We start from the raw sequence: 22,258 nt of genomic DNA, 5'->3' as shown, positions 1-22,258 counted from the left end.
TTACAACCAGACTATTTCCAGGAGGCCCCTTCCAGCCCCCTAAAAATTAACCATCTCGGCTTATCAGTGTTTCATCAGGAGCCTACTGATTGACTCTTCCAGTTTAATTAAATAATAGGGTTGAAATCTCTTCCAGGGCTGTCTCAGTACTTATCTGGAAGAAGGATGTGAAATGCCCAAGCACCGCCTAAAATGGGCTTTGCAAGAATAAATGATCCAAGAGAGAACCCAGAATTGACTTTAAAACATCCTGTAATCATGTCACACCTGTTAGGATGGCTGTTATCAAAAAAAAAAAAGAAGTGATGATGGGCCAGCCATGGTGCCTCATACCTGTAATCCCAATGCTTTGGGAGGCTGAGGTGGGAGGATCACTTGAGGCCAGGAGTTGAACACCAGCCTGGGCAACATAGCAAGACCTGTCTCTACAATTTTTTTTTTAATTAGCCAGGAGTAGTGCTGTGTACCTATAGTCCCGGCTGCTCCAGAGGCCAAAGTGGGAGGATCGCTTGAGCCCAGGAGGTTGAAGCTGCAGTGAGCTGTGTCACAGCAGCCTGGGTGACAGAGCAAGACCCTTTCCCTAAAAATATTCTTAAATGTAAAACAGGTGTTGGTGGGGATGTGGAGAAATCAGAACCCTCGTATATTGCTAGTAGAAATGTAAAACTGTGGGAAACAGTTTGGTGGTTCCTCAAAAGTTCAACAGAATTACCATGTGATTGAGCAATTCCACTTCTAGGTCTATACTCAAAATAATTAAAAGCAAAGACTCAGATACTTGTATACTCATGTTCACAGCATTCCTTTTTTTATTTTTATTTTATTTATTTATTTTTTATTTTTTTATAGACGGGGTTTCACCATGTTGGCCAGGCTGGTCTTGAACTCCTGACCTCAGATGATCCACCCATCTTGGCCTCCCAAAGTGCTGAGATTACCCGTGTGAGCCACCGCCCCCAGCCCTAGCAGCACTCTTTTTTTTTGGCTGGGGGTGGGGGGCGGTGGGGAGATGATGTCTTGCTCTATCCCGCAGGCTGGAGTGCACTGTTGCAATCTGAGCTCACTGCAACTTCCTTCTCCTGGGTTCAAGCAATTCTCCTGCTTCAGCCTCCTGAGTAGCTGGGACTACAGGTATGCACCACCACACCTAGCTGATTTTTGTGTTTTTAGTAAAGATGGGGTTTTGCCATGTCAGGCCAGGCTGTTCTTGAACTCCCGACCTCAAGTAATCCACCTGCCTTGGCCTCCCAAAGTGCTGGGATTATAGACTGAAAGCAGCTTTAGATTTCAGGCATGAGCCACTGTGCCCAGCATAAGCCACTGTGTCCAGCCAGAAGATCAATTTTTAAAATGTAGCAATTCCTGGAAATGTACCAAACTTACTGTTTTCTCTGTCTTCACTGACTACCTCAGGAGAGCAGGAATGGACTCTCCTTTGCTTTCCTGCATCCGTTATCTGCTTTTTTTTTTAATGAGGGAAGAAACACTCTTAGGCCACTATGGCCTAGAAATGAATGGTGGCTCCCTGCAACCAGCCACACACCCTCTCTGTCTACAAGTGCCATCCATGCCTGTGGAACCTGGGGCTTCTCCTAAGAGGGTGAGCAAAGATGCCAGAACTTTCCAAGTCTCAATCCACAGATATAATTTGGTTATAACTCTCTCCCAGCCTTGCTAGGTAGTTACCAGAACCCCAAAACCACTTGCCAAGCCAGCTAGCAGTTAAGTAAGCAAAGGAGTCCAGTGACCCTCAAATATTACTGAGGTCTTGTTTGTCTAGGCACGAAGTACCTTGAATAACTCAAAACATTAAGAACTCCTGTTGTGCAATTGTACCTGAAGGAGCAAGAGCTTCTCTCTGCATTCTCTTTACCCTCTGTTCTCAGGTCTCAACGATGCTGAAACTAATTGCTGTCATTCCCGAATGATTTCTGCTTTTAAGTGGTACTGCAGCTTCCCTTGATGCTACCAGCCATCTTCATAAAGGATTTCATAAAGGGTTGATGGGTGCATTAGGCTTCACAAACAAAGGGTTCTTTTCATTCTGGAAAGGCCTTGCTGCCTTGATAAGAGGATGGACCTCTCTGCTGGGAACACCTTCGGTTATGGGGCCAAGTTTACAGAGATGACAAAGGGGTCACAAGCGGATGGCGCAGGATACGTTTCCTGGGAAAGCTCTATCTCAATTTTCCCCCTTTCTGGTCTCGTGATTGACTGTGGGTTTATGTTCTGTAGTAAACACAAGAGCCTTGATTGCTTACTAAAGGTCAGACTTGTCAGCAAACCTCTCCATTAACCTGAGTTGCGATCGGTTTTACATTTCCTGGCAAATCGTTTGAGAGCTCTGATGAATGCATCGGGATCCTTCAGTCTTCTGTCTTCAAGGCAGACACACTCAAGAAACCCTCCCTCTTCGCCAGACACCAAGTGTGTCTTGTTTGCAGCTCTGCCTCCAGCGTCTACAGGGCTTGGCATACACGTGAAATGCATGTTGAACGATGAATAAGAGCGTGCAGGACTCTTAAGAACCAAGACCATCCCCACAGCCAACGTATAAAGAAATTCCATGTGCTGCTCCGGGAGCCAACTGCCCTTGTGGTTTTGAGTTGAGTTCTGGCAGTTCCTGTCTTTGCTGTCTTATTCGTTCTTCATGGGCTCCCACTAATGGCTAATTTGCTCAGCTTGTCACTTATAAATATAAGGACATGACACCAGTGCCTTAGCCAGTGCTTATAAAGTAGCCTAAAAGTGCTGCATGTTATCATCTTGGCTTTTCCATTTATGAGTCAAATGAATTCTCAGGCCTAGAACATCACTTCTAAAAGCAAGTTGGTGTTGGAAGCAGCAGCAAAATGTTCATGCGCTCTAACGCTGCATAGACTGTGAAGAATATTGTTACTCTTCTGTACTCAGCCAAGTAGATTATTCCCCTCAATGGTCTAGTACACTTGAGGTAACTTGCACAGTCTTGCAGCAACCGTAGGGATAGAGGTTGTACTGGCACCAGCACGAAGCATAGCCTGAGCCCTTAACTTGGAGTTAAGTTGCTCTATTTCTATTCAGTTCGGTCCAGAACTTAGGATGGGTTAAGCATCAGCATCCAGTACAGTTTATATTAGTTTGTCACAAAAGGAGGATTTTTTGAATTAAATGTTGATAACCCAGCTTCTTCTTAAATCTTTTCATCAGCTTTTTCATTCCCATACCCTGGCATAATGACACAGGTATTACGTAAACAAGATACCTCCGAGGGCTGCTTATAAAAACTCGAGAGAAAAGATAAATGTGTGATAATGCACTGATACCCTGAAATATGAGCTGCAGGTTTGTATCCTCTTTGTGGGATCGGATATTGGTTTTCATGGTTTATTGACCTGGCTGAGAGACATCTGACAAATCACCCAAGAACTTTATACCCTTTTTTTTTTTCTTTTTCAACCTTCCTGTCTATGTGGAGAAACCTACACATTGAATCACAGAGCCGGGAAGACTGCAGGCTTAGCCAGTCATGTTCTTAGCCCTGGCAGAGCCCAAATCAGATCTAGCTGTTGAATGTAAGAATACAGGCTGCTTTCCCAAAGGAAGAAGGAATTGGAATTGGTCTCACTGTAGTTACCCTTGGGCAGAGCTTCAGGATAAGGAGCAACGGGAGGGGTAGACCATGAATGTGATGTTCATGTTCATTCACCTGACGTTCATATTCATTGAGGAATGTGCTCCCATTGAGACCAGATTAGAACACTTTTGGGTTCAGTTAATTACTCTTTCCTTTCTGCCCAGGTCTTTGTCTGTAACATGGAGCACTCAGCACCTGGTTACTTGGGAGCATCACCAACAGGAATCCTCCAGAATGGTCATAGTAAAGACCTCTAGGGCTGGGTGTGGTGACTCACACCTAGAATCCCAGCACTTTGGGAGGCTGAGGCAGGCGGATCACCTGAGGTCAGGAAACCCTGTCTTTGCTAAAAATACAAAAATTAGCCTGGCTTAGTAGCACATGCTTGTGGTCCCAGCTACTCACTGAGGCAGGAGAATTGCTTGAACCTAGGAGGTGGAGACTGCAGTGAGCTGAGATCATGCCACTGCACTCTAGCCTGGGCGACAGAGTGAGACTCTGAGACTCCCTCCCGCCCCCCACCCCACCGCCAACACCAAAAAAAAAGATATCTAGGCTTAGGACACAGCAAGCAGAGAACTGCTGTGGCATGGCAGGAATCAGGGAATCTCATGTAATATTGTCTCTCAGGAGAGTCTTTTTATATTTCTGCTGTCTTCTAGGCTCAACACCTTTCAGGAAGGTTCTAAACCAAAAGTTCATCACATAGAAATAATTTAATAAATTATTTCGGCCGGGCACGGTGGCTCATGACTATAATCCTAGCACTTTTGGGGGCCGAGGTGGGTGGATCACGAGGTCAAGAGATCAAGACCATCCTGGTCAACCTGGTGAAACCCCATCTCTATTAAAAATACAAAAATTAGCTGGGCATGGTGGTGTGTGCCTGTAATCCCAGCTACTCAGGAGGCTGAGGCAGGAGAATTGCCTGAACCCAGGAGGCGGAGGTTGCGGTGAGCCGAGGTCCCCAGCCTGGGTAACATGAGCGAAACTCAGTACCCCCCCCAAAAAAATTATTTCATGGTAAATTTTAATACTTTTTTTATAATCATAAAATAATTATTGGAATGTTACCTTGAGGCATGAGCCATACTCACTGAAAAATGACAAGTTTCCAGACTTTTAGTAAAATATGATCAAATATACATATCATAAAATTTACCAAATCTTTTTTTTTTTTAATGGGGTCTTGCTTTATTTCCCAGGCTGGAGCACAGTGGCATGATCATAGCTCACTGCACTGCAGCCTGAAACTCCTGGGCTCAAACAGTCATCCCGCGTCAACCTCCCGAGTGACTTGGACTACAGTCTGTACCACCATGCCCAGCTAGTTTTTTATTTTTTGTTTTATGTAGAGACAGCGTCTCCCCAAGCTGTCAAGGCTGGTCACCAACTCCTGGGCTCAAGCTCAGCCTCCCACCTCAGCCTCCCAAAGCACTGGGATTGCAGACATTAACGACTTCTGGCCCATTGTAACCAATTTGAAGTGTACATTTCGGTGACCCGTCATCACCATCTACCTCCAGAACCTTTTTCATCTTAAACGGAAACGTTGTACCCTAAACACTCACTCTCCATGAGCCCGCCCCTCCAGCCCCGGCAGCTACCATTCAACTTTCTGTCTCTGCGAACTTGACAGTTCTAGCTGCCTCATCTAAGTGGAAGTTCTCAAGCTTTTGATAATACTTATGGGAAGCATTCAATCTGACTTGCCGTCTAATGAAATTTTTACAGAAGGAAAAGATAGTGTTGAGCAGATGGTCAAGTTTCCTTTGGTTTTGGCACTGTACAAGTGATGGCAGATGCCTCATTCTTTTATACTTTCTGGAACCTGTGGCATAACAGGGATATGAATGAAACGGATCTGCAAGTCACAGTCAGACATGTGGCCAAGGAGAAGGAACAGTGGCAAGGGCAGTTGGTATACCATTTTATTATACAGTTGACGAAGCATTTTAATTTGTAAGGTTTTTTTCTTCTCCCTTGATTCTCACCATGTCTTGTGAGGTATTCTATTAGCTCCATTTTAATGATAACAAGCTGTGGCTCAGCTAAGTAAATCGTCTAAGGTTACAAAGCAAGTCAAAGGCAGAATCAGGACGCTGGCTTCACGTTTTCATTTTTAAAACCCCAGTGCTTTCCATCATAGACCACTGTGAACAATTATCACCTCTCTGGAGTCCTAGGTAATAGCAGTCCTCAGGAAGGGAGGGCTTCTCCAAATGCAACCCTTATTGCTAGTGTTCTACCTCACCAGCTCAGAAATACATGGAAGTTTTTTTTTTTTTTGAAATGGAGTCTTACTCTGTCACCAGGCTGGAATGCTGTGGCGCAATCTCGGCTCACTGCAAAGGAGCTCCACCTCCTAGGTTCAGCGATTCTCCTGCCTCAGGCTCCCAAGTAGCTGGGACTACAGGCGTGCGCTACCACACCCAGCTAATTTTGTATTTTTAGTAGAGATGAGGCTTCACTGTGTTGGCCAGGATGGTCTAGATCTCTTGATCTTGTGATCCACTGCCTCGGCCTTGGCCTCCCAAAATGCTGGGATTACAGGCATGAACCATCATGCCTGGCCAGGTGGAAACTCTTAACCTCCTTCAGAGGTCTGAGCAGCCAGCCTCCAGGGTCTTGGTGAAGTCTTGGTGGGGTATCATAGCTCCGCTCTGAGTCTGAGTTGGTCTAGATTACAGTCCAGCCTGGCACTGCCCATTAGGAATATGTAAGCCACAAATGAGAAGCACACATGTAATTTTAAATGTTCTAATAGTCACATTTTTTCAAGTGTGTAAAAAGAAACATAGGTCAGCTCGAAGCAGCTCACACCTATAATCCCAGAACTTTGTGGGGCTGAGGCGGGAGGATGGCTTGAGGCCAGGTATTTGAGACCAGCCTAGGTAACATAGCAAGACTCCATCTCTACAGAAAAAATACAAAGCTTAGCTGGACGTGGTGGTGCCTGCCTGTAGTCCCAGTGACTCAATAGGCTGAGGTGGAAGGATCGCTTGAGCACTGGAGTTCAAGGCTGCAACGAGCCACAGTCATACCACTGCGCTCCAGCATAGATGGCAGAGCAAAATCCTATCTCTAAAAAATAAAAGAGAAAAAAAGAAGTTTGGATAACAGAGTGAGGCCCGGTCTCTAAAAAGAGAAAAAAAAAAAGCAAGTGAAGTTAAATACATATTTTAGTTAACCCAGTATATCAAAAATATGAGCAATTTCAATCAATATAGAATTATTAATGAACTATTTTGCTTTTTTTGTAGTAAGTCTTCCAAATCTAGTGTGCATTTTAGTCTTAGACAGCACTCCCTAGTCAGATGCTAGATTTTCGTTGGCAGTACTATTGATCTTTATTTAGATTTCATAAAATTCCCAGTTGAAAAAGTAAATTCACATACCCAAAGTGTTTCAAACATATATGAAGATTTTCTAAGAACTGAATCAAGCACTAGTCTTAAATTTAAATTAATTAAAATGAGCCAGGTGCAGTGACTCACGCCTGTAATCCCAGTGCTTTGGGAGGCAGGCAGATCACAAGATCAGCAGATTGAGACCATCCTGGCCAACATGGTGAAACTCCGTTTCTACTAAAATACAAAAAATTAGCTGGGCATGGTGGCACGCACCTGTAGTCCCAGAGACTTGGGAGGCCGAGGCAGGAGAATCACTTCAACTCGGGAGGCAGAGGTTGCGGTGAGCTGAGATTGCATCACTGCACTCCAACCTGACCACAGAGCATACTCTGTTTCAAAATTAACTAATTAATTAAAATGAAAGAAAATTTAAAATGTAGTCCCTCTATTCAATGGACCATATTTCACATGCTCAGTAGCCACACACGGCTTTGATTTTGGGCAGAGCAGATCTAGATGTACAGCTGGGGGTGGCCCAGACTAGACCTAGCTGTAGAATAGAACAAAGGTCTGCAAAGTTTTTTCCGTAAAGAGCCAGAGAGTAAATCTTTTCAGCCTTGAGGGTTATAGAGTCTCTCAAAGTACTCAACTCTGCCATTGTAATGTGAAAGCAGCATAGAATGAATGAGCATAGCTGTGTTCCAATAAACTTTATTTACAAAGCAGGCATCAGCCCGCATGCTTTGCCAACTCTTAGACTAGAACATTTGTCCCAGTGCCTTAGCTGTGCTGTGGGATTACCAGAAAAACAGACAGCTCTCGGCTCCAGCTTTCTGAGATGAGGTTGTCAAAATCTGGACTCATTGGATCTCCTTCCCTGTGTGTAATTAGAATTTTGACACCACTCGGCGTGAAGCAACAACGGGCCTGAGTCCTGTGTAGTGATTTATCCTTCAGGTGCTCTCTGCAGTGGACGGTTTGTGCCTCCTGGAGCAGTTGCTGCCCTGTGCTCTGAGGTCCATGTATTGACAGTGGAGAAAGCTGGAAGAAAGGCTTCAACAAAAGCATTAATGGTGATGTAAAGAATGTAGGAAACTCCCGAGAAAGCCAAATGATTTCACTCTCTGCTTTTCCATCTATGCACACAGCCTATGTGAGGCAGGAATCACACGTTTCACAGCTGGGTCAATGTGTGATTTCACGTTAAATGAGAGGGACAGGTGTCTCTCTGTGCTTGTTAGGTGATGTGGTATCCACCCATTTTGATGGTAAAGGGCAAAGTAAATATAAATTCTGTTTCTTGACCTGGGGCCTTGGGGTCCGCAGGCAGAGAATAACTCCACCCAATTCAGGAATATACATTGCAAAGCTGTGGTTCCCGCTGTTCACATTGTGATGTTTGGAAATGATATTGGGACTAATGGAGGGGAAGAAAGAGGACAGGAAGGGAGAAGATAGAGATTGGTTGGCAGGAAGATGACACCCACTTAGTGCTTTAGAGTGGCGGGTATGGGAGGCTGGCTTTGCAGAAACTCTGAGACTCAGCAGCTGGGGAAGTGTTAAGTGAAAATCATTCATAGCTTAGAGTTCTGCTGACCCTAACACTTTGGACGCAGTCTTTCTTCAGGCATGAATGATGCTGAAGGTATCGTTGGCGCTCATCTGATAATCCCTTACAGTACACAAGTTTTGGCTTGGGGTTGCCTTTTTTTAAAAAATCAAAGTTCAAGGTTAAATGACTTGGCCAGGTGTGGTGGCTCATGCCCATAATCCCAGCACTTTTCGAGGCTGAGGTGGGAGGATCACACCTGAGGTCAGGAGTTCAAGACCAGCCTGGCCAACCTGGTGAAACCCTGTTTCTACTTAAAAAAAAAAGAAAGAAAAAAAATTAGCCAGGCATGGTTGTGTGTGCCTGTAATCCCAGCTACTCAGCAGATTGAGGCAGGAGAATTGCTTGAACCTGGGAGGCAGAGGTTGCAGTGGGCCAAGGTTGCACCATTGCCCTCCACCTGGGTGACAGAGTGAGACTCCATTTCAAAACAAAGAAACAAACAAAAAAGGTTAAATGATTTGATGGTGCCCCATGTGAAAGTTTGCAAAAGTTCAAACTAATGAAACTGCCGACTTCATCAACACATTATGCAACCCTGCCTTTTCTCAAATTTTGCAGCTCTATCAAGTGTACAGAGCGGTGTGGGGGAAAGATCTGGATCCCATGATGTCTTTTGACTATGGAGGTAATTATTTGGAGTAGTTGTTCTGATGATAACTCACATGGAGGTTCAGCACGGAACTGTCTCTACTCATGATTGCCTATAATGATGATTACCCAAACTCTGGAATTATAACAATAGATGTTACAAAGTTAGAGCATAATTGCTCTACCATTCCTTGCATATGCACAGATTAAACAACTTTGATCTTTCAGTCAGAGTTTTGTTACTCATCTTCTGCAATAGCAAAGGTCAGAGGCAGTAGCTTTCTGCCACCTCCCTCCCCACTTTTTAAATCATAGTAAGGCTTAGATTTTTAAAGCATTTCACTTGGTAAAGAAATAAGGGTTGAAGTTGGGTGGAATAGAATGAGTAGAGGCCTATAGGGGGTCAGAATTCAATTCCGACATCTAGAAGCTCCATAACATGGATAGAGTCTATAATGTCTCTGCGACTCAGCTTCCTCATCTGTCAATACCCACTTGGCTGAATCATTGAGAGATTAGAAATGAATATAAACTGAGCTCACACCTGTAATCTCAGCACTTTGGGAGGCCAGAGTGGGAGAATTGCTTAAGGCCAGGAGTTTGAGACCAACCCTGGCAACATAATGAGACGCTGTCTGTACGAAAGGAAAAATATAAAAATTAACTGAGTGTGGTGGCACACCCCTGTAGCCCCAGCTCCTCAGAGGTCTGATGCAGGAGAATCGCTTGAGCCCATGATCTTGAGGCTGAGGTGAGCCAGGATCATGCCACTGAACTCTAGTCTGAGTGACAGTGTAAGGCCCTGTTGCTTTATTTATTTATTTAGAGACAGAGTCTCACTCTGTTGGAGCAAGTGCAGGCTGGAGTGCAGTGGTGTAATCTCAGCTCACTGCAAGCTCCACCTCCTGGGTTCAAGTGATTCTCCTGACTCAGCCTCCCAATTAGCTGGAACTACAGACACCCACAACTATATCCAGCTAATTTTTGTATTTTTAGTAGAGACAGGGTTTTGCCATGTTGGCCAGGCTGGTCTTGAACTTCTGACCTCAGGTGATCCACCTGCCTTGGACTCCCAAAGGGCAGGGATTACAGGCTTGAGCCACCACACCCAGCTAGACCCTGTCTCTTTTAAAAGAAAGACAAACGAAATATAAAGCACTTAATCAGTGCCTTGCACCAATGGGCAATCAATAAATCAATGCTAATCATCATTACCATTAATTATGTGATCAATTCCCAGGCTTTGGAGGCTTTAAAATCTTTCTATGTCTTTGGATGTTGCAGCCTTTATTCAGCATACAAGTTTGTTTGGAGCTGGTGGTCAGGGATATGGTATTTTCACTAAGTTAGGGATGGAACTTTGTAAGAAATCAGCATAAAGGAGGACAAAAGAAACAGGCCTTCTAAAGACAGAACATTTACTGCTGAGCAAGTGCTGATGGCTGCCTTCACCAGGTTCTGCTGCAGTGGTTCTCAGCATTTATGTGCATTTCAGAAAGATTACCACTCTCCTCTCCCCAGAGCCTGAATGGGGAAGGTTTGGAACAACCTCAGATTCAGCATTTTTAGGAGCGTCTATGGAGATTTTTAAACAGGTGGTTCAAGGACTCCCTGTCTCTTCTCCTTCCCTCAAATCAGAAACTGCTACTTGTGTCTGCGAGTGAATATGAGATTTGAAAACAACAAAACCACTGCTCCTGAAATGGCCCAGCTCCCATGGCCACGACCCAAAAAGTGGGCCTGATTTTCTTAGGAGGGGAAGAAGTGACCGCTGCAGAGCCCTTGACCATCTCAGTGTCTGGGCTCAAGTGTCCCGCCACCCCCAGCGTCTGCGGGTCACCCCCAGACTGACGCCGTCTCAGTGAGCTAATGCCAGTGTCTGCCCCACGCCGGCTCATTTAATAGCCACTGGAATGATCAATGAGGCCGAAGGCTCGGCCCTCCACCGGCTGCGGTGAATCAGCTGCCTCGGCCATTCCCATCTCCACTGAGCAGGAAGCATTGGAGCTGAGCCCAGGCAGGGCTGACTTGCGTCTGGCTAATGGCTTTTCTGTGTCATGCATTGACCTTGATTCTATATGTTTTTCATATGTGAGTGGGTTGGAGCATCTATAGATGGTCCAGTGGTGGAAGTAGCTCTTCTGCTAAGCCCCTCACCGAGGTCCTGGGCTGTACTTTGGTTTAGGGGTGTCTGCTTCCGAAGCAGAATCAGTGATTTTGTTGAAATTGATGTGAAATTCATGTAACATAAAATCAACCATGTTAAAGGGAACAGTCGGTGGCATCCAGTGCACTCACAATGTCGTGCAAACCACCTCTATCCAAAACACTTCCATCGCCCCAGAAAGAACCTCTGTACCTGTTACATTAGTTTACTACGGCTGCTGTAACGAAGTGCCGCAGACTGGGTGGCTTCAACAACAGAAATTTTGGGCTGGGAGCGGTGGCTCATGCCTGTAATCCCAGCACTTTGGGAGGCCGAGGTGGGTGTATCATTTGAGGTCAGGAGTTCAAGACCAGCCTGACCAACATGGTGAAACCCCATCTCTACTAAAAATACAAAAATTAGGCGGTAGTCGTGCGCACCTGTAACCCAGCTGCTTGGGAGGCTGAAATAGGAGAATCACTTGAACCTGGGAGGCGGAGATTGTAGTGAGCCGAGATCGCACCACTGCACTCCAGTCTGGATGACAGAGTGAGACCCTGTCTCAAAACAAGACAAAAAAACAACAACCAGAAATTTACTTTCTCACAATTCTGGAGGCTGGAAGTTTGAAATCAAGGTGTCAGCAGGCTTGGTTCCTTCTGGAGGCTGTGGGGAAAGGATCTTGTTTGAGCCTCAACCCTTGGCTTAGAGATAGCCGTTTTTCTCTTCACATCATTTTTCTCTATGCCTATCTGTGTTCATGTCTTAATTTCCCCTTATTATAAGGACACCAGGCGTACTGGATAAGGACTTGCCTTAATGACCTCATTTTGACATGATTACCTCTGTACAGACACTATCTCCAAATAAAGTCACATTTGGGGTTACTGGGGGTCAGCACTTCACAGTATGTATTTTGGGGGAACACGATTCAACCTTTTACATCATTAAGCAGTTTCAGTATCAGTACTTCATTCCATTCTATGGCTGAATAATATTCCATTGTAGGTAAACACTTATTTCTGAACCCCAAGTACAAAGCAACTGTCAGTGAAATCTCCACCCCTGGGTAGTGGTGTCCCTTGTTACAGGCTTGTGTGCTCATCTGCATAAGGTGGCATGTTGATCTCACAGGTGTAGCTCATAAATCTGCAATCTGTAAACTTTTTCTTACTCTCTTTGTCCTTGAAAGAGTGTTAGTCTTTATGAGCAACGGTCAAAGCAGTCCTGGACTAAGGGAAGAGAGGTCAAGCTTCTGATCCTAAAATTCATTTTAAAAATTGATTTCAGGCTGGGTGCGGTTGCTCATGCCTGTAATCCCAGCACGTTGAGAGGCTGAAGCGGGCGAATTGCTTGAGCCCGGGAGTTCAAGACCAGCCTGGGCAACATGGTGAGATCCTGTCTCTACAAAAAATAGCAAAATTAGCTGGGCATGGTGGTGTGTACCTGTAGTTACAGCTGCTTGAGAGGCTGAAATGAGAAGATTTCTTGAGCCTGGGAGACGGAGGTTGCAGTGCTAACATCACTGCACTCCAGCCTGTGTGATAAGGGTGGAGACCCTGTCTCAAACAAACGAAAAAACAGGATTTCATCTTTAAATTTCCTTTTTCCTTTTCCTGATCTTATCCCCCTGTGCTTTCCACTTCTCGGGAGAACAGGCACACAGACACGTGCACATATACGCTCACATTAAAAGCATTTTCATGTGACCATTCTGGAGAGGGGTGTGGCACAGATAGGAGGCACAGGCCTTTGAGAAGACCCAGACAGCAGTTTGCTTCCATTGTCATGGTTACTGGGCTCGGTCCCTAGGGCTGGCTGCAGATCAGAGCCTTTCCGAGCTTCTTCACACTCCCATCCCTGCTCCTGCCTCGGAATGAAAGAGAGACCTTCGGGCACATGTGTTTTCTCAGCTGTGAAACTGACTGCACTGTTGACTTGTACATTTCATCTGCCCCCTTAATTTAAGATCTATTTCTGTCTCTTACGCAGGCAGACAGGGGACCTGCATCCCTGCAGGTTCTTGGGGAATAACCCTGAGTCCTCATTCATTTGTTGCAGAGTCAGGCCCCACTCCCCCATTCCAGAGGCATAGATGGTAATGATCCCATGTCTGTCTGTAGGAAGGACGACAGCAGGGTTGCATCATCCTGCGTCCTGACTCTGAGCAGAGTTGTCCCTTACGCAAAAGTTATTTAGTCCCCTCCTTCCTCTTTCTCTCTCTCTTTTTCATCAAATTCATTTTGCCACTTTGAAAGTCCACTGGGGGAAGAAATCCGTGCTCACCCTAGGGTTTTCAGAGAGGCAGGAAGGCAGATGGAACCGTTCATACGTGAAAAAAAGGATAGAAAATGTTCATGCTGTATGTGGCTCCATATGATTTTAGGGTAAGACAGGTGGCTTTGGGGGCCTTGGACTGGAAGGCTCCACGCTCTTCATGGAATTGGATGAAAAGGAGTTAGAGGTACTTTAACTTTTTTAGAGTAGGTGTTCCTCGGTGAGGAGAGGCCTTCGGGGGCTCAGATTCTGAGCCTTGGCTCCATGCATGGTGGGGTCTGGGTCTCCGGAGCTTTGAAAAGCTTCCAAGTGATTCTAATATCCAGCCACCTTTCTTGTAGGGGACAGAGGCCTCCAGGAGAGTTGAGCATTTTGAGAGAGGGGGAGATAGAAGAAATAGGTGATATCTAATCCTCCGTGTTCAGCAATGCCACTAATTAGGCAGAAAGCAGGGGCAAAAATCACATGCCCTTTGCTGTCTTGGGCCAAACAAGCAGGACTTTCGCTCCATTTAGGTCTGTATCCTGCAAAGAGAGACTCCAGGGTCCCCCTTCCCAAGGTTTGGTGGGCTGCCAAACCTTACAGGCTGCCAGCCACCCCAGCGAGCATTTGCCAAGGTGATGTAAAATATTCACGGGAACATGCCGTCTCGACAATCTACTCACAACTGGTTCTCTCTCTAGCTCCAGGAAAAGTAACATTAGGCCCATGTGGCTGCTTTCTCTTCTCAGCAGAAGGTGCTGATGTTATTAGTGCCTTGCCAAGCTGTGGTTGGAGGGGGATGTCAGGGGCACGCCGTGGGGCTGACCTTTCTGTCTCTGGCTCTGTTTTGTAGTACAAAATTGGACAGCTGTACATGATCAGCAAACACAGCCATGAACAGAGTGACCGGGGAGAAGGGGTGGAGGTCGTCCAGAATGAGCCCTTCGAGGACCCTCACCATGGCAACGGGCAGTTCACTGAGAAGCGGGTGTATCTCAACAGGTGAGTCATGGCAGCCTGCGTTCTACACAGGAGCCCCTCCCACCTGACCCCATGGTGTGATAGAGGTGGAGGCATTGGGTGTCTGGGATGAAAAGATCACTTGGAAAGTCATTACGTTCACCCTCTATGCCCACCAATCTCATTGCTTTTGAAAACAGAATCTGCCTGGGCAAGGTAACCCATGCCGGTAATCCCAATGTTTTTGGGAGGCCAAGCGGGGAGGATAGCTTGAGGCCAGGAGTAAGAGGCTGCAGTGAGCTATACTCATACTACTGCACTCCAGCCTGGGGTGACAGAGCAAGACCCAGACTCTAAAAAATATTAATACATAAAATAAACAAAACAAAATCTCCTCGCCCCCACCCCCGACTTGCATTCCGCAAAAATAGTCCTCAACTGCGTTTCCCTTAAGAGCTCATCTTTCCTACCCCTTTGATGACAGATTATGATGAAATGTGATCTTAAGAATTCAAGAGCCTGGAAGGTGGAGGCTGCAGTGAGCCATGATCATGCCACTGCTCTCCAGCCTGGGCAACAGAGGAAGAACCTGTCTTGAAAAAAAAAAAAAGAATTAAAGGACCTTGTCTCATCCCTTGGTTCAGTGTTAGCTGAAGGAAGGAGATGGCGCTGCCTATATGCTGTAGACAAGTAAGTGCTGGAGGAGGCAGTGCGTCTTTGGGTCTCACTTGGGTGTCCAGAAAGGGAATGACAAAGCAAACAGTCACCTGTGACCTAAGTGGTAATGCATTGGTTAAGAGAGCTCCCACTTCTCAAGGGGACCCGTCGTAGAGGTTGTCACTCTCCTTTTGGAAGGGAAACACATCGAAGATGATAAAACAGCACTAATCAAGTCTGCCATTTCTGCTTTGCAAAGTGTATTCTTTAATCCCTTGCTATTTTCTTTTTCTTTTTTTTTTTAAGACAGAGTCTCACTCTGTCACCCAGGCTGGAGTGCAGTGGCGTGATCTCCACTAAATGCAACCTCCGCCTCCTGGGTTCAAGTGATACTCCTGCCTCCGCCTCCCGAGTAGCTGGGATTACAGGTGCCCACCACCACTCCCAGCTGATTTTTGTATTTTTAGTAGAGATGGGGGTTCCACCATGTTGTGTGAGGCTGGTCTTGAACTCCTGACCTCAAGTGATCCACCTGCCTCAGCCTCCCAAAGTGCTGGGATTACAGGCGTGAGCCACCGCACCTGGACTTTCTTGCTATTTTCTTATCATGAGTGGCATAATGTATTATTAGGGCTTGTCTGATCTCCTCCCCACCGTATACTCCTATCCAGCCCATTTCTTCCATTCAGTTCTTTTCTGGATTAGAATATTTGTGGTTAGATGCCATATGAAATATATTTTATTGGCTGAGTGTGGTGGCTCATGCCTGTAATCCCAGCACTTTGGGAGGCTGAGGATGGTAGGTCAGGAGTTCAAAACCAGCGTGAGTAACATGGCAAAACCCTATCTCTACTAAAAATACAAAAATTAGCCAGTCATGGTGGTATGCACCTATAGCCCCAGCTACTCGGGAGGCTGGGGTGGGAGAATTGCTTGAGCCTAGGAGGTTGAGAGCTGCAGTGAGCTGAGATCATGTCACTGTACTCCAGCTTGGGCAACAGAGTGAGAACCTGTCTAAAAAAAAAAAAGAAAAAGAGACACATATATGATACATATATATTTATAAATATATAATATAAAAATGTATTTTGTGTATCTATATATATTTTTTTGAGATAGAGTCTCTGTCACCTAGGCTGGAGTGCAGTGGCACAATCTTGGCTCACTGCAACCTCCACCTCCTGGGTTCAAGCAATTCTTTTGCCTCAGCTTCCTGAGTAGCTGAAATTACATACAAGTGCCCACTGCCACACCGGCTAATTTTTGTATTTTTTTAGCAAAGATGAGGTTTCACCATGTTGGCCAGGCTGGTCTCGAACTCCTGACCTCAGATGATCTGCCTGCCTTAGCCTTCCAAAGTGCTGGGATTACAGGAGTGAGCCACTGCCCCTGGCCAAAGAAATATCTTATTGAGATTAACTATCTGTTCCAGCAAACAAGTCTTACGTCAGCCATTTCATGAATACTTTTACCCCTACCTGTGGCCTCTCCAGTTGGCCCGTGTGTGATTATCCAGAAAGTATTTCCAACACCCTAGCTGGGCAGTGCCCCGGTTTATTCACAGACACTAGTGACTGTCCATTCTCAGGGCCTCGGACATGGTCAGATGGCTCTGAGAGAAACCATATTTAGATCTCACTATTCTCACCTTGGCCCCACTTCCTAGCAGCTTGAATTGGACTATTCCTTCTTGATGGGAGACTTTGGTTCCTGTCACTAGGGTGGGTGGAAGTCTCCCAGACCCGTGTCCTGACAGTGAAGGGCATGAGCTGATTAAACTGATGTTTTAATTTGCCCAGAGATGCAGTACCAGGGAATTCCTGAGTCACAATGAAATGCAAATGAGACTGATCCCATTCATCTATTAGTAGCTGTGAATTCCCAGGCTTTGGAACCAGTTCAGTGTCCAGCCAGCTGTTGATTTGCAGGGGCAGCTGGGCTCTGGGTCTGGCCTGGGTATGGCTTCTTTACAGAGACAGGTTTCTCAATGTGCTGCTTTAGCATTCTTAGTGTGGAGCGTGTAAATCAAACATTGAGCCAGTTTCTCCTCAGGGATCACCTCTGCAGAGCAGAGAAGTGAGGGAGAGGCAGGAAAATAGAAACCTATGGAAAATTCCATTTCTTGGCATCTAGTTGTATTCTCCCAAGTTATTACCTGGGGAATGTTCCCTATGTATGAAAATCAAGGAGAATTTTAGGAACTTTATAAGTTTTACTGAAACAAAGTAAGAAGCATCCAGCTCTTCCCGTCATGTCTGTTTTGTCATATGTATATTGTGTTTATTTTAAAGGAGAGTGATAAACATTCGTAAGAGGGAAATTTATTATAAATAGACGTGGACTTCCAGGAATAGTAAGTAAAAAGATTAATGGGGACACTCCACCACTTCTCCTGACAAACACAGGATAATATATAACTATGTAAAGAAGCCGAGCTCAAAACAAAGAAAGGGAAATCCTCCGAGGCTAGAAATAGAGAGGCAAACTGAAACTAGAGTGGAAAAGCAGACCCGCTAATGCTAAGGAAGGCAGGAACGTCAGAACAGAATGCCAAATCTGACATCTAGGGACTGGGCATGTTATGCCCATGAGGAACAGGAATCAGGGCCTCACCCCTGCATAAATGGAAAGTTGGAACTGAGAATCAGGCATACAGATAATTTTTGACAATCAAGAGCTGAGAGAGTTTACTAACTCAGACCCATATTGAAAGAACTACTAAAGGATGTGCTATAAGAAAGAGGAAACTAAGCCTAGGAAGAGGAGTGGGGATTTCTAGAAGTAATAATAAATGAAGAAATTGATAAACAACTAGGTAAATCTTTGAATGGATGTAGGATGTTTTCAAAAAGGTAATAATGAGAAAATAACACAGAATGTGGGAGAGCAATAATTATAGTAAAAAGCACTCTAAGGTGCTAATATTGTTTAAGAATTAGAGAAAGATGTTGAATAATTTTAGATTTTCTTTTCTTTCTTTTTTTTTTTTCCCTTGAGACGGCCAGGTCTGTTGCCCAGGCTGGAGTGCAGTGGGGCAATCTCAGCTCACTGCAACCACCACCTCCTGGGCTTAAGCGATTCTCGTGCCTCAGCCTCCCAAGTAGCTGGGACTACTGTGTGCACCACCACAATGCCTGACTAATTTTTGTATTTTTAGTACAGAGAGAGTTTTGCCACATTGGCCAGGCTGGTCTTGAACTCCTGACCTCAAATGATTCACCTTGGCCTTGGCCTCCCAAAGTGCTGGGATTATGGGATTATAGGTGTGAGCCACTGTGACTGGCCTAATTTTAGATTTTCTAAGACAAGTATGCACAGTCAAAATATAAAGGTAATCTCGGAAGGGGTAGTAAAACAATCCATAACCTCCAAGAGAAAACTTGATCGATCCACCAAAGGCAGAGGAACAAAAAAGCCTACAAAAAGCATGATCATAGAAAGCACAAATTTGAATGGTAAGATAAAATGAAATGGCAGATACTCACTTTTCTAGCCACCCCACCAGCTAGGGATGGCCATGTGACCTAAGATTTTTCCTCCTTGATCAAAAGAGGAATGTTCAAGGAGCTATCTTTGCTATTCAGAGAGAATCTGTTCTGATGTCTCCCCACTTCATGATCTGCATGTAAGAAAGTGGGGAGGATGGGGCTGACTGCTGGAAGGACAACTAATAGTGTCCCTGATAACAATACTGAACAGTAACAGTACCAAAAAGAAACTTACAGGCCAATCTCAGTTGAGAACATAGACATGAAAATACTACATAAAACATTAGTGAGGCCAGGTGTGGTGACTCACATCTGTTATCCCAGCACTTTGAGACGTCAGATTACCTGACGTCAGGAGTTCGAGACCAGCCTGGCCAACATGATGAAACCTCATCTCTACTAAAAATAAAAAATTAGCCTAGTATGGTGGCAAGCACCTGTAGTCCCACCTACCTGGGAGGGTGAGGCAGGAGAATCGCTTGAATCTGGGAGGTGGAGGTTGCAGTGAGCTGAGGTCACAACACTGCACTCCAGGCTGGGCGACAGAGTGAGACTCTATCTCAAACAAAAGACAAACGAACGAGAAAACTACTTAACAAAAAATTAGCCAATCAAATACCTCAGAGAATAATAATAATAACAATAATAATCACAGTGTATCATGACCTAATCAGATTTACCCCTGAAATTGATGCAATTAACATTTAATAAATCTGTGTACTTATTCAGAGTACAGTCAGGAATCCAACATTGTGTGAGGTCCTAGCCAATGCCATAAAACAAGAGAGAAATAAAGAGGGAAGGAAGAAACACAATGATCATTTGCAGATAATATGGTTGTCTAATGGAAATTTCAGACATTTTCTACAGGGGTTAACATCAATATGAGAATTCAGCAAGATTGCCGGGTACATTCCATACCAAAAAATCCATAGCAGTATTATACAGCAAGAAAAATAATAGAGAAAACATAATTCTAAAAAAATTTTATTTATGATAGAAAAACAAGGTTACCCAGTAATCAATCTACAAGATAGGCAAAATATTTTTGGAGAAAAACATAAAACATCTGTGGAAGACATTTTAAAAGCCCTAGACAAATGGTGAAATATACTATATTCATGGATGGGAAATGTTACAAAGTTCTCATCGAATTTCAAACCATTCTATAAATTTAATAAAAATCTAATTTAAGATGCCAACATTTTTTTTTTTTTTTTGAGACGGAGTTTCGCTCTTGTTACCCAGGCTGGAGTGCAATGGCACGATCTTGGCTCACCGCAACCTCCGCCTCCTGGGTTCAGGCAATTCTCCTGCCTCAGCCTCCCGAGTAGCTGGGATTACAGGCACGCGCCACCGTGCCCAGCTAATTTTTTGTATTTTGAGTAGAGACAGGGTTTCACCATGTTGACCAGGATGGTCTCGATCTGTTGACCTCGTGATCCACCCGCCTCGCCCTCCCAAAGTGCTGGGATTACAGGCTTGAGCCACCACGCCAGGCCCATGTTGTTTTTTAATAAATAGATCTGGGACCAGGCACAGTGGCTCACACCTGTGATCCCAGCACTTTGGGAGGCTGAGGCCAGTCGATGATCAGGAGATCAGGCGATTGAGATCATCCTGGTTAACATGGTGAAACCCCATCTCTACTAAAAATACAAAAAATTAGCCAGGCATGGTGGTATGTGCCTATTGTCGCAAGTACTAAGGAGGTTGAGGCGGGAGAATCGCTTGAACCTGGGAGGCAGAGGTTGCAGTGAGCCAAGATCACACTACTGCACTCCAGCCTGGGTAACAGAGTGAGACTCTGCCATAAAAAAATAAATAAATAAATAAAATAGAACTGGAGGAGATAATGGTAAAATTCATATGAACAATTTGGAAAGTTGAAAGAGGGACTTGACTTACCGGATATCATTATAAAGCTAATTAAGAATTACCTAAGTAATTATATAAGTAATTAAGGCAGTGGGGGTACTAGAGCAGAGTTAAACAAACTCATGGAAGAAAGTAGCCCCAAAACAGATCCAATCCATCAGTAGTGCTTTGTATTTAATAGAGATGGCATAAGAAATTATTGAGGGGAAGATGAACTCTTCAGTATATGATGTTGGGATCACTGGGCTTCTAATTGGAAAAATGGCTAGAGCCCTCCTTCACACCACACACACAAATAGATTCCATGACTGGGCATGATGGCTCATGCCTATAATCCCAGCAGTTTGAGAGGCCAAAGTGGGAGGATCAACTGAGCCCAGGAGTTCAAGACTGGACTGGGCAACATAGCAAAACCCCATCTTTATAGAAAATACAAAATTAGCCAGGTATGGTGGCAAACACCTGTGGTCCAAACTATTCAGGAGGCTGAAGTGGGAGGATTGTTTGAGCCCTAGAGGTGAAGGTTGCAATGAGCCAAGATTGCACTTAGATAAACTAAACCACAAATAAATAAAATAAATTCCAGATTGATTAAAAACCTAAATGAGAAAAAATCAGAAGAAAATGTATGTAAATAGCTATATTATTTGGACAGTAGGCTAGGACTGATTAAACAAAATGTAAATAAATGAAATCATTAATATTACAACACTAAAATTAAGAGCCTCTGTAGAGCAAAAGACTCATAACAAGTAAATAAAAAAAAAAAACTTTGCATAGTGAAAGACACCAAAATTAAAAGGACCATTCCTGCCTGGAAGTAAGTATTTACAAGTGCACATATACACCAATGACTAGTATTTAATTAAAAAAACAAAACAAAACAAAAAACTCATAGATTTTTTTTTTAATTTGAAAAAAAAAGACAAAATAATCCATTCAAAAGATAGGCAAAGGGTTGAACGTGCACTTCAGAAAAGAGGAAATGTGAATGGCTCATATATACATGAAAAAAATCCCACCTTATTAGAAGACAGGAAAACAAAATAAAACAGCAATAGCATCATCTTTTACGCATATCCCATGGGCAAAAACTTGAAAATCTGATAATACCAGGGGTTCCTAAAGGTAAAACAACTCACTTCCACTGCTAGTAAGAGATAGAAACGGATATCTCCTCTTTAGAGAGCAATGGGCAGCAACTGGAAAAGCTGACAACATACATTCCACTTAACAATTATATTTCTAGGTAGAGCCCTAGAAAAATTCTTGCACTGTACACAGGGAGACATTTACCAGGAGATTAATCCTAATGCTGTATGCGATAGTAAAGAAATGGAAGCGATTCAAGGATCTGCGAATGGAAATACATTATGGCAAATTCATGTAATGGAAAATTCCACAGCAGTTCAGCTTAATGAATTAGACATACTTTGATAAATTTCAAATGTACAATATAATGTGCAATATATCAGCTGCCAAAAAAGTATATAAACACATGATGCCATTTATATCTATTATAATTTTATGTATATCTATTTTAAAGATATCCAAAGATATCTTTAACAAAGATACATAACACTGCTACATTTATATAGATTGTTTACGGACAACCATATATGTAATAAAAGCATCAAAACATGGACATGTGGTTACTTCAGGCTGTGGTTACCTTTGGGGAGGGAGAGGAATGAGTTGGCA

At 44.2% G+C, this 22,258-nt stretch overlaps 1 protein-coding gene across 1 annotated transcript in view; it reads left to right on the top strand.

Moving 5' to 3' along the window:
- PITPNC1 (phosphatidylinositol transfer protein cytoplasmic 1) overlaps positions 1-22,258 on the top strand; it is a 311,718-nt gene that overhangs the window by 137,758 nt on the left and 151,702 nt on the right. The window contains exon 2 of the mRNA XM_002748676.7: positions 14,428-14,576. Within this exon, the coding sequence (XP_002748722.1) occupies positions 14,428-14,576 (149 nt within the window). The remainder of the gene's footprint in view (positions 1-14,427; positions 14,577-22,258) is intronic.

Source organism: Callithrix jacchus, chromosome 5 (assembly GCF_049354715.1).
Source record: "Callithrix jacchus isolate 240 chromosome 5, calJac240_pri, whole genome shotgun sequence".
Classification (NCBI taxonomy): domain Eukaryota; kingdom Metazoa; phylum Chordata; class Mammalia; order Primates; family Cebidae; genus Callithrix; species Callithrix jacchus.
This window is presented reverse-complemented; position numbering and strand designations above follow the sequence as displayed.